Below are 14,023 nucleotides of genomic sequence, written 5' to 3'. Positions count from 1 at the left end.
ACCTGCAGAAATATGAAACATACTTTATCAAACATGCCCAAACAGATATACAGATGACTATTCATGTAAATTGAAACAATTGGATCTAGTATTTTGAAAAATTCTTTTTTTTATTCCTGTTTCAAAAACATCATACCCTTTTATTTATTTACATTTACTTATAATTATACATTATTTAAACTTGATGAAAGCATATATCTGACCTCAAGTCACGCTCTTGCTAGACTTACCCTTTTTCAGGTGTTTCTTGATTCTTCTATGAATTATGATCATTGTCTTGAGTGTCTGAATAAATTGTGTTGATATGAGAATTAATATGAAGATCATAAAGAAGTCATTACTGGCTTGGTTTTACGTATTTACATCACTGAACAACTTAAGTGATGACACAAAAAACTGCTCTGCAGAGAATATAATTTATAATAGAACGTGTGCCAATTTAACAGCTACATTACTAAGTATTAATGAGCAAATTAGGAGTTTACTGAGGTAAAATACATAGTTAATAGTTAGTTAATATTGAGAATTGGATCTTAAAATAAAGTGTGACCAAATTCATTGAAATAAAAAAACTGTTGTAGTTTAGGATTTTATCCAGTGAAAAATTATTTTCTAGGCTTTAAAAACGCTAATCTCTAAAATGATCATAAATGAGCTCAACAATGAACATCTGAAATTAAACAGAGCCACTTTAACACAGAACATCAGATATACTGATAACACCTCAAAATTTCACTCAATAGAAAAAAAACAGGGTAGTATATTTTGGGGGGAGGGATTGGAACAACTTGAAGGGTCAGTAAATGATGACAGAATTTTCATTTTTGGGTGAACCATCCGTATAAGACAAAATCAATGTGAAATCAAACTAATAATAAAACATAGAATTCACACATTACAGTCATGAAAACTATGGAATAACACAGACAGCACTGTGGGAATGATGTAGTGAGCAACACATGTGACACAAATGAAAACCGTCTATATTTGAACTTGCTTTATTCCAGCTTTGCACAATCTGGACATTCATTAACAAATACCGAACACTATTGAGAAACATAGAATAAACCTATAATTGCTTTCACTAGCAGTCTAAATAATATGCAATATTTATTGCTATTACACTTTTTTTTTCTTTTAGTTGTATTTCCTTTTATGTCACAGTCACTGATCTCATTAGTAATCATCACAGATGATCAGTGGGATAGAATTTGTATTCCAAGAATAATAACCTTCCCCCAAACAAACAAATGGATAGAGTTTCTCATCAAAAGACTGGTCAGTGTAAGAATAGATATGATATATGGACTCCACATCATAAAAGGAGACGAGACCCTTTTCATAATCCACAAACACACCAACCCTCTGAGGATTCACACTCAGAGAAAGAGAGACATGGTAAGACTCATAAGCCCAATACCCCCCATCTCTCAGAGTCACAGTCCAATATCCATTCATAGGACTCAGACGGATCCAGCCCTTCCTGCTAACAGATGCTCTGGTCACTCCTAAATACCACTCAGTCTGTCCCTTCACCTGCACCTCAAAGTAAAAACACCCTGAGGAGAATCCATCCTTCCCAAGAACACCAAGATGTTGATCAAATCTGTCTTTTTGTTCATCCACTCCTTTCTGTTTTCTGTTTCCATTTCTCACTTGTTTCCCATCATCAGACACGATGAGATGTGAATGAGCCATATCAGCATCCAGAATCACATTCACTGCAAAAAATATTGAAAATTCTGCTTTACAGATGAGTACGTAACAAAGATAATGACAATTATTATTTATAGGAATCATGGTAACTTTACAAGAAGATTAACAAAAATGGAAATACTTGATTATGTGTGAATAATGAATTTAATAAAAAAGAATGGGGAAAAAACCCTGTAATGTTCACTGTGTATTATATTATGAACAATAATGTTCACAATTTTCACATTTGCTACTTGGAGACTGAAATGTTCTGATTGTTCTGGTTGTGTTTTTCCTGATTCATTTTCCTGATTCATTTGCTTTGAGGTTGTTTTCTCTATGTGTCATCGTTTTCAATGTTGGATCCCCTAGTGTGAATTTTTAGGGGTCCAAGCACCAAAAGGCTATTGTGTCTTCTTCTTCTTCTTCTTCTTAATTTTTCTGCCCAAAAAATAAATGGGCATCATAGACTGTAAACTGCAGAGCCCTGACAGGATGGTCCCAAAAGTGTACCGCTACTCACGTGCACAGATACACATCCTTTGGACACCCAGTGGTGCTATAATAAGGCAATTTGCATTCTGGTTCAACTCTGGAACCATAAGGGCTAGAATCAAAATTCTTTGTCCGGTGAATCCTTAATTCAGGCACTACAGAATGCATATATCCTGTTTTATTTCTGCCATTTTTAATTTTCTTTAAAAATGTACTTTTTTGAACTCCTCCTAGGTCATTCGTCTGATTTGCATGATATTCAAAACAAATCATCTGCAGACACTCATGATAATGTCCAAGCTTAATCAAACTTGACACCCATAGACAACAGGACACTGTAAGGACTGAAAAATGACAACTGAATAATCACTAATATTCCACAACTGTACAATCTAGGAAGGTCAAAATTGGTACGCATCTTCTTTGGTTCATGTCCTAACATAACCAAACATAATCTTATTATTGGCAGATACCAGGGTCCGTGGTTCTATCATTGGAGAAAGCATGACGGTCAACTTGGATCAAATGTACCTTGATAACCAATTACATTACAGTCTTGACATCATTGAATTTCTGTCAGAGTTGTGCGACAGTCAATGACTGTTTGTGGATGCCACAGAAATGACTGAGAAGTGCCATAAACTGAATCCTACCTTTTTTTTCAGTGTAAAGTCTAAAAATAGATCAATCCAAAAGGAATGTTTAATGGCAAACATGTTGCTGATTAGCTGATTCATTCCAGCATACGCTGTTTTTTGGTTTCACTACAAATACTATAGTTGAACTTCTAACGTCCGATTTAATAAATTTAGCTGCACAAACAATTGTACAACTATAGCCTTTAACTACGTACAATTTTAATTAGTTTATTGTGAAATGGCTCAATCTAATGGATCCATATGATGTTTTTCTGTCCTCTGCATTGTTCTGGGCTGCATTTCCCAAAAGCATCATGAGCCTAATCTGATCGCAAAGATGGCAATGGTTTTTATGCCTCTACGATTTGGGACATTTCAATTAAGGAAGGAGATTAAACTATGGTAAGTGGTACAATATACAACTATTAAGACATTTAGTAATGTTTGCATCGAATTGCAGTATTATTTCACTTTCTAAAGGTTACAACTGAAATAATTTGCCATTTTTATCCTATTGTTTACTATATTTATTTGCTTGGTCACTGTCGTTATGGGTTTTGGTTCTTTTGCTATTGTAAGCTGTAAGGACATTTGAAATAACTGAAATCATTTGGCAAAGTGATATGGACATGTAATGCGGTCAAGACCTATACGTTCGCCATGCGTTTCCCTGAAAATAATTGTACATCTTAGAACGTTTGTCAGCCAATCAGATTCAAGCATTCAACAGCGCCGTAGTATAACAGGATTTTGGATACCATTTGCCAACATAGTTCTGTTTTGTTACGCACATAGATATCAAACATGGATAGGACATCAGTTTATATCTTCAGATTGAGGACTTGTTTGAATGCATTTTATTATTCAAGGCCCATATCGGATTATTTGATATTCTGAACGCTGCTCTAATCACTGCTCTTCAAAAGTTTTAAAAGTTGCATTTTTGGCTTGTTTGCCTCAGCGGTCCAACAGTACTCGTCAATGTCAAATTCATGGAAATGGCCAATCAAATCAAAGAAGGCGGGGTTTTCTGTTCACAGAATCCGAGCATGAATCAGCCAGTGCAATGCTCAGTTTAAACATTTAAACAGTGTGAGGTAATAAACATTAAGCAGGACTTTAAATAAGATATACAGTATATTATCATTCTTTTTTATAAGAGTTACTAAAGAAGATTTTACAAAGTGTGTGTAAGCTTTACTTGAAACAGAGTAAGTAAACTTTACTTAAGATTTTCTAATTAAAGCCACCAAGATTTGTGTGTAGCCTTTACTTGAAAACATGCTGATAAAGTTATTAGCAATGTCTGTTTCCAAATACTCCAAATATTTTCAGTGTACCTAACGACTTTCATTCTAAGAGTTAGAGGGAGTGATACATTGTTGACTCTGCTGTAAAAACCACATCATAATATACATCTGATTGCTAATCATCTACATGACCATTGGTGCTTTTTATTTTTGTGTCTTGTTTATGGCACCTAAACTGCATTTATTGCATTAAACCAAACTCTTAAAATCATCTCAATAAATATTCAACATGATAATGAAATTATTAAAATTAATAATTATATCACAAAATATGAATAGTTTTTACTTACCTGTGTATTTCCTTAAATGTGTAGTCACTAAAAACAAAAAGTATAACGTTATAAAGGGTTCATAACAGAATCCATCTTTAGGTCAAAGAGATCAGGCATTTTAACCAACACTTTGAGACCAATCAAATCCAATCACACTATAAAATATTTAAGGAAAAAATTTTTTGTCTGTATTCTTCACTGCATTATCAGTGAAGATGAGTGAGCCAATACTTGGTTTGTCAAAACAAAATGTGTTGACAAAAGTATATGAATACCCACTGTCTGTTAATTAAATATTGTGTGTGTGTGTGTGTTCACTCAACTTAAATTTTTGAGTTATCTTTTTGCACTGATTTTGTATTTGTGTAGAATATTTTCAACTAGACAAATTTAAAGTTACTTGAACTTATACAGTTTAGTTGGAATAACTTGATTAAAATAAGGTACTTTGAAGTTTTCAGTACAAAAGTTCACTTTAAAAAATGTTTTAGTTCACTCAACCTTTTGAGTTATCAATTACCACTCAGTTGAGCTGTATTTACTTATAATGTCAACTTGATCAATTTAGTTATTTGACAGTAAAATATAGTTGGATTAACTTTTAGAAAGTAAAATGAACTTATCTTTTCAATACCAAAGTTCATTTCACATAATTTGGCTTATTTTCTTATTTAACCATTATAGTCACTATTATAGTAAATGGTGTCTGCTTTAATTGAGCACTTGACTCTTGACTTTTTTTTTTTCAACAATTGCAACAGTGTTTAATTGAAATTACTTGTGCAATGACAAAGTAGATCAGCTGAAGTCTGCTTTTTATGACATTCAAATGTTTACAGTGGTTTAAATTCTACATTTTACATTAAAATTTTTACATTTTACAGTGTTTAAATGACTGTCTCAAAGCAAATACAGTAGTAGTGAGCTTGAGGCACTACTGAACTGTAAATATGCTTTAAATAAATAAAAACTAAATAAATTCAGCTGTGATAGAAAGATCACTAATGCACTGACACTTTTACCGTTTACTGCACTTTGTTATTCTTTTCATTATTCCCTATACAGCGGCTAAGTCTCGCACATTCACAGAAAACGGCTTACTTCTGCATTGAAAAATAAGGAGGATAGAGGGCAATTTTGATTTAGTTCAAAATGATGTCACACCAGTTTGTTCTTTGATTTTACTTGAAGTATATCGGATACCCTAGCGATATTGCCATATTTTGTGATATTAATCCTTTGTGAAAGGTTACTTGTGTGCACACTAAAGCGTCTCATGTACACTCGAAAGTAGGGTTGGGTATCGTTTGGTTTTTTTTCGATACCGGTGCCAAATCGATAATTTTAAAACGGTTCCGGTGCCTAAACGGTGCCTGAACCGATACTTATTAAAATAAATAAATAAATAAATAAAATTCCCCCAAAAATGATGGATTGGCCATTAGCACTATAAACACATGATGTCGGTTTCATTCATACTGGACGCCAGAGGGCGCCCTCGCACAGAAAATCCACATATCCAGTCACAGAAGTAGCAGAACTCATGACCCTCCAGGAAATCCCTTATATGTTTTTTTTTTCAGTCTATGGGATAAAGGCATGGCTATTATAGCTGTAACTGAGTAAACAGAACATATAAACATTTTGAATGATAAAACAAAGACAATAAATACTCGACTGCGACAATATAGTTTATCTGTGTTACCGGTATTTAAGCCATCTCTGGTATTTTCATAATAATTAAGTATACAGGTATTTATAATACATTGCTAATCGATGTATTCTTTTTAAAGCGGTTACATAGGTACCGGTGCCATATTGGTACCGGGTTTCGGTACCCAACCCTACTCTAAAGCATGATTTTTTTTTTTGCCCCTTTAGGGCAGAGGTGGGGAACGTTGATCCTGGAGGGCCAGTGTCCCTGCAGACTTGAGCTCCAACCCTAATCAAACACACCTGAATAAGCTAATCAAGGTCTTCAGGATACAGGTAGTTTTTTTTTTTTTTCAGGGTTGGAGCTAAACTCTGCAGGACAGTGGCCCTCCATGATCAAAGTTCCCCACCCCTGCTTTAGGGGCTCCATTTTTATTTACATAAAATATATAAAATAAGAAGAAAACAAGAACTTTACCTCTGGTTTTATTAACAAATGTAGCTATTAATGTACCAGCAAACGTACTGAACACAACAGCGACTGAAATCATGATGACTGATGTCCTCCAATAATTCCTCCAAGAAGTTTTTACCTGCATAAAAAAATAACATATTATGTAAGTCAAAGATTTATTATGGGTTGATTAAAATACATAATGATCAGTTCTGAATTGTACATAGGCTACTGGTGTAGTGTTAAGTCCACTTTAGTCGAGTACGAGTCAAATCAGAGTCCAAAAGGGACCAAGTCAGACTTAAGTCTGAGACCAAAAGGGTTGAGTCTGAGTCCAACTACACACTACTGTATGTCATTAAGTCAATATCTGAAGATTGTTTTAACCTTAACTATAAGAAAAGCATGCAATTTCATTAACAAAAGCACATCTCTTGCTTTGTCATTTTGGTTACACTTTATTTTGATAGTCCACTTTAGACATTCTACTAACTTAAAGTAACTTTGCAACACCAGGGCCACAAAACTATTATAATTTAGAGAAATAGTGTCCCTTTAATTAAAGACCATTGCTATGCTCTGAAAATGTAAACCCATTGAGCACAGAACAGTCAAGCTTAAACAGCCCACTTTACTTAAAATCACCATATTACTAGTATAAATATTGTAAGTACAAAGTTCTCAAGCTTACTGAAAACAAAACAAAAAACTAATTACTAATTACAAGCAATAGGACAAATAAAAACATTAATCAAAAATACAAATGGACCTTTTACAACAGACTATTATTGATCATAGTTAGCAAGTAGTTCTCAATGAGAATATTTTTATTTAGTAATTATCGAATACCTAATAAGAAACTACCTTTGTCCTAAATGTGCTATTATTTACTGCTTAGTTAATCTTGCTTCCATATTAGTTAATAGTATTAGGTTCAGTGTTAATGTAGTACTACTTATTACTTCCTGCATAGTTACTTGTTAACAACGGACCATCATTCTAAAATTTGGAATTTATTTTTATAAATGGGAGTTTGCAGCAGTGGCAACAGCATATAAACAAACTCACACACTCATACATTTTCAGGACTCGCGACAGCATTTTCGGCGAAGCCCTGCTGTGTGAAAGGAACCGGACCGGACAACTAGTTTTCTGTAACGCCATACAGTGTGAGTTCAGTAACGTGGATATAATCTGTGTGTCAGCTGAAGGTTTTAGATTCAGTCACTCTGTTTCATCAGAGGTGCTGCTTCATAGTCTCAATTTTAATATCAGCAGGTTTTTAATCCAGGGACAGAAAAACATGAATCATAATATTGCTTATATGTGATAATTAAACTTTAAACAGCTATGATTTTATTAATTAAATGCGAGTATGGAATGTTTCCAAATAAAAACGCAGTTAGCAATCATCAAATGGCCCACATTTATGCCAACTTGCCAAGTGATAGTTTTGATCTACTGATGATGAATAATGAATATTTTGTGTAATTTATGGTGTTTAAATCATACCTGTAAACTCATATTTTGGCCAGGAAAGTTTTGATGCATTTTCTTTTTATATAGCCTCCATATAATGGCTGTTATAACGTAGTGTTCACATTCATCTGGGGTAGGAGGGTTTAGCCTAATACCGTAAACTTTCCTACCAGCTGTGAAGGGGCATCAAGTCCTCGTCTGTTCGGACAACATGATGGTGGTGGCCTTTATAAATTGCCAAGGTGGTCTCAGGTCATGCTCCCTCTACAGGATGTCGAGATGCCTCCTTCTATGGGCACATTGAAACCTGCGTTCACTCAGGGCAGTACACATGCCAGGAAGACTGAACCAAGGAGCGAACATTCTGTCCCAGGGAAATAAATCTCCATGGAGATTCACTTCCCCGGGATAGCATGCAGGAGAATGGAGACTACACCCTCAAGGGGTTCAGAAGATTTGGTCGGTCTTCAAGAGGGCAGAGGTGGACCTCTTCGCCTCAGAAGACAACTCTCATTGCCCAACCTATTTCTTAAAGGATGAGATGCTCTGGCCCATGATTGGGCCTTTATGCCTTCCCTCCGATTGCCCTGCTTCCTCAGGTCATCAGGTGAGTCAGGGAAGTCAGATGCTTTGTCCTCCAGGTGGCCCCACTCTGGAGGAATCAGATGTGGTTCCCCGAGTTGATTAAGCTGTTGTCAGCAGCCCTTTGGCCAATCCCGCTGAGGAAGGACCTCCTCTCCCAAGCGAGAGACACGATCTGGCATCCCCGGCCTGAGATGTGGAGTCTTCATATTTTGCCCCTCGACGGGAGTCTTTACAGCTCACCGCGAGGGTAACTAAGACCATTTTGGAAGCTAAAGCTACGTCTACGAGATGCCTCTACGCCCTTAAGTGGTCTGTGTTTTCTGACTGGTGTGCAGTCCAGAATGAAGACCCATCCTCGTGTGACATTTAATCCATTTTAATCTTTCTGCAAGAGCTGCTGGATAAGGGGTGTTATAATTATGTCCCCACTGGATGCAACAAATGCCTCGTTTGTAATGGGTTTTAATGTTTATGTCTCGTCGCTCCGGCTGGACATGGCATCAACAGTTGTGAGGGGCGTAACATTTCCGTCACATGCTTGAGGTATTCGGCCAATCACAACGCACTGGAAAGCTAGCCAATCAGAGCACACCTCGCTTTTCAGACTGATGAGCTTTGCAAAAATTTCAAAAAGGCGGGGCATAGAGGAGAAACAATAATGTACAGTATGTGGAAAATAATGTGTTTTTTGAACTTTAAACCGCATAAACACATTTCATTACACCAAATACACAAAATAATGTTCTTTTTAGCAGCATCATATGACCCCTTTAACCTTTCTTGCTCAAAATATATGTGGCAGCCATCATGGTGAATCATGCTCTCGTGGCTGGCCAGTCAGTCCTGAGGGGAGCTCGGAGATTGAAATGGTCCTCGGGGCCCTTTAAGGACCCCCTTTCAGCCACTCCAGTCAGCTGACTTACAGCCTCTGTCGCTTAAGACAGCCCTCCTTTTGGCTTTAGCGTCGGTCAAGTGAGTGGGCAATTTTTAGCCGTGCTAAGTTAGCACTTCATGCCTTGAGTGAGCACTCTAGCCACTTCAGGCAATCAGAGTAGTGTATGCTTTAGAAACCACTCTAAAGGACTGCCAGTTACAAAGCAGAGACTATCCTACTGGATAGTAAATGCTAGCCCTGGCTTACACCTTAGTGGACTTACAGTGTCCTATTGGAGTGAGGGCCCACTCCACCAGAGGAATGGCCTCCTCCTGGGTTTGGTCCTGTGGAGTTTCAATTGGTGATATCTGTGCAGCAGCCGGCTTGTTTTCGTCGTGTACCTTCACTAGATTTTATAACCTGGACGTCTCTGCCCTTCAGGCATGGATCTTGTCCCCCTAATCTCCCTGATTCCCTTGTGAGTGGAGAAGGTCTTAGGGCACTTTCACACTAGCACATTTGGTGCGCACCCGGGTTCGATTGACGTCAGAGTTCGGTACGTTTGGCTAGTGTGAAAGCTGTCATGCTAACGTGGATGCGCACCGGGCTACCGAACGCGAGACTACCTGAAGGAGGTGGTCTGAGTTCAATTGCACTCGAACAGTGGCACGGTTCGCGTAAATATGAAAGCAACATGGACTCAGGGGCACACTTGTTAAGGAAGTAAAGTAACCTGTGCATGCGTTTTAGCCGATTACAATGTATTTTCTTCAATAAAACACATATAAGTGATGATAGTGTTGCTGATTTACCTTGGATTCGAGCGAGAGTGAGCCTGCAGTGTATTCGCGTGTAGCAACTGGAATCAGAGTGACAAATGAATGGTAATCTGCTCTCTCCTCAAAATAGCCGTCTACATGCACCGCACATACAGTATACCCATAAGTCGCTTACTCTGCTGCGCATAATAGCACCAAATTAATTAAAAACACAATATATTGACCCACGTTCTGTCTTACACATTCGTGATGACGTAAGATGACCGCAAATGCACTGGGGTTAGATAGAATTAAAGGCACAATATGTAAGATTTTTTTATTAAAATATCCAAAAACCACTAGAACAGTGTTATATATTTTGCTGACTTGTGTACTTACATTATCCCAAATGTTTCGAAGAATGTTTAAATCCAGAGAAATAAGCAATTTTAACTAGTGACACGGCCCGTGTCCATAGTGTCATTGTGTCGCCTGCCAATGACGTCAAAACCCCTCGATTTCCGGTTTTGTTTAGTTGAAAACATGGAAACACCAAAGACACTTTAATATGCTATGCGTTTTAATAGACAGGTGACGACCGCACTGAGTAACATTATAACAGAACGTTCAAATGCATCTAGTATGATAAAACAGCGCTGCTTCCTTCCGCTACTTTCCGGAAGGAGCGGAAGCGGTCGACTGTGGCATAATAAAAGCGCCGCTGCTTTCGAGCCGTGTGTCACGCTCGTTCAGCGCCTCGTTTCACTTCGACGGCTTTCAGCCTCACCCTACTTCATTCTACTACGTTAATAAATCATTAGCTCATCCATGATTTTTCCCCACATACGCACGACCGGAAGGAGCGGAAGCGGTCGACTGTGGCATAATAAAAGCTCCGCTGCTTTCGAGCCGTGTGTCACGCTCGTTCAGCTGCCTTGTTTTGCTTCGACGGCTTTCAGCCTCACCCTGCTTCATTCTACTATGTTAATAAATCATTAGCTCATCCATGAACATGATTTCTGCCCGAGTCCCGTCGAATTGCATCGGCTGTGGGGATGAAGACGACAACTCCCATGATTCCACACTCAGTCACGGCGTCATCAGACTACGCCTTTGCCTCTTTGTTTATTTTGAATACGCGCCCTCTAGCGGCGAAAATTACATATTGTGCCTTTAAGAGAGTGTGAAACCAGACCAACGCTGCGGGGGGTGCCAGGAGCAATCGCACTCGGGTTCGAACCATAGCAAACAAGCCCAGTGTGAAAGCCACCTTAGTTATGCAGACCCCGACCTCAGGACCTAAGTCTCATTATTAGCTAATGCTTCTTAGGAGCCATCATTGCGGCACTCCGGGGCTGGGCTCACAGAGCAGCTTCGTTCTGCGCTTATTTATAGCATGACGCTATTGGATACATTCCCCATAGTGTTTCATGCAACGTGATAGACTGTTTTCGAAGGGAACGCTCCAGTAACTAAAGTAACCTCAGTTCCCTGAGATAACAGGAATGAGCATTGCTTAGACTGCCATGCTATAAAGCTGCAGTATAAAGTATTCAGAGTAAACAGGAGTTTCCACATGGAGTTTGACGCATCACTCGTTCCCGTTATCTCAGGGAAACGAGGTTACGCTCAACGCTGAGAAAAAAAAAAAACATTTTGCAAAACCTAGTGCTGCTATAATGGATTAAATCTTTTTACTGCATACCATGAAAACATGAAAAAAAATTACAGGAACAAAAGTGTCAGTACTTACTTGTGTTTATCAGTGTCTCCAGCATGTGATGTCTCAGTTTGACTCTGCAGTGAATCTTGCTGTCTCTCTCATATACAGTGATGGTGTGTTTCACACTGAATCTGTCTGTGTTTCTGTGTTTCTCTGTAGTTTCTGAACTCAAACTAATTCCTTCACTGTCCAGCCACTGAAGATCAGGTTCAGGATACCAGCCTTCAGATTCACACTGTAGATGAAGCCCTCCTGAATGATCAAACCCATCTACAGTGATCACTGGAGGACGTCCTACAGCTACAGACCAACATCAACAACATTCAGTGAGTGAACTAAATATCATAAAACAGCAACATAAACATCAAATGCATCATGCCTAAACATTACATGTTAACTTTTGTTAGTTTCCTCACCCTCAACTCTGACATTAACAGTGGTGTCATCATACCAGGATTTAGACTGAATAAAACACTTATAACGTCCTTCATCAGAAACTTGGACTGATGAGAGTTTGAGTGATGCGTTTCCTCTCTGTAGTTCTTGATGGATCAGTTTTGTTCTCCCTCTGTAGGACTGAATCTGAATTGTGTTTCTGTCTTCATGATCCTCATAGAGATCAGATCTAAACTTTCAGATCAGATCTAAACCACTCCACTCTCATGTCCACAACACTGATGTTGGGTTTGACTGAACAGGGCAGAATCACATCTTCACTAGCTACAGCAAATACAGGATCTGCAGGACCCACTACCTTATACTGCTCTGTAAAAGAGAAAGAAAGTAGAACTAAACTACACGTCATAAAGGTTTCATGTTGGTCCAGACAAACAGTACTGTGCAAAAGTAGTTATAAACATAATTTATTATTCAGTGATTAATAAATTACCTGATCTTGAGTCTGTAGTTCCACTCACAAACAGGAGAGTCAAACAAATGAACTTCATGTCTGAAGAGACACAGATGCTAAAAAGAAAATTAAAATAATAATAATAAAAAAGAAAATAGAATAGTGTGTCAGCATGCACACTTTTTACTTTAAAATACTACTTAAACTTACCCACCTGGTCGAATGGAAGAAACACAATTATTCTTTCTAATGAAAGAAAACCAGTTAAACCGGGTCAAGACAAGTACAGACAAATAGAGAATGTATATCTAGTTAATAAAATACATATAAATATGAAAGGGGAGATATATATTTTTAAAAACAATATGCTGATTTAAAAAAATCTCTCATCCCTTTCAAATTTACAAAAGTAAGTTTTACTTGCAATAAAGCTGTTGAACGCATGAATGTTCCTCAAGTCACACTCATGTCAGACTTCAGGTAAACGTTTCTTGAATCTTCCGTGGCTTCAATTCAACATTGGCTGTGTTCTCAATATATTCTCAAGATTGTCTTAATAAATTGCGTCCACATGAGAGTTTGTACGATTGTAAGGAGATCATTCCTGGATTTGTTTCACTTTCTTGTGTAACCAAACACCTGAGACGACACAGTCCCTCCCATCATTCCAGCTGATAAACATCTCTCACAAAGACTAACACTTTAAACTGATTTGAAATATGGCAGACACGTTACACGGAAGTAAAAGAAAATGTGAACACAAATGTAGGTGATGACAGAATATACACATCCACAAATATAGAGAGAACTTTGACTACTAATGACAACACACCAGGAAATACATTTCAAAAGTAGCTATATATATTTCACATACAAAATTTATTATTGAAATTAAAAAAAAATAATAATAAAAAAATAAAAAAAATCTTTGTATAATATAAAGCTAATATAACTACATTTCATGAAAATTTAACAAAGAAAATAGATTTTAAAAAGTAAAATAAGTTTAGATCTTCTTTAGAAAAACAATTGAGACAACATATCACAAAGTTGTAAACCAGGGGTCTCCAAACTCAGTCCTGGAGGGCCACTGTCCTGCAGAGTTTAGCTCCACCCCTAATTAAAGATACCTGAACCAGCTAATTAAGGGCTGTGTTCAGGATGGCACATTTATTTGATGTTTTGTAAAATATTTCACTGTTATTACCCAGGGAAAAAGACACTGTCACACTATATG

General features: G+C 37.4%; 1 protein-coding gene across 1 annotated transcript; it reads right to left on the bottom strand.

Annotated features, from left to right (window-relative positions):
• Positions 1–1,176: 1,176 nt before the first annotated feature.
• Positions 1,177–12,883, bottom strand: LOC107718570 (butyrophilin subfamily 3 member A1-like). The gene is given in 7 exon segments (XM_016525690.1): positions 1,177–1,721; positions 4,429–4,455; positions 6,542–6,639; positions 11,963–12,236; positions 12,353–12,558; positions 12,560–12,701; positions 12,826–12,883. Coding segments are annotated over 7 exon segments (1,350 nt in total).
• Positions 12,884–14,023: the final 1,140 nt, after the last annotated feature.

Source organism: Sinocyclocheilus rhinocerous, unplaced genomic scaffold, assembly GCF_001515625.1.
Source record: "Sinocyclocheilus rhinocerous isolate Xijiao unplaced genomic scaffold, SAMN03320098_v1.1 scaffold182, whole genome shotgun sequence".
Lineage (NCBI taxonomy): Eukaryota > Metazoa > Chordata > Actinopteri > Cypriniformes > Cyprinidae > Sinocyclocheilus > Sinocyclocheilus rhinocerous.
This window is presented reverse-complemented; position numbering and strand designations above follow the sequence as displayed.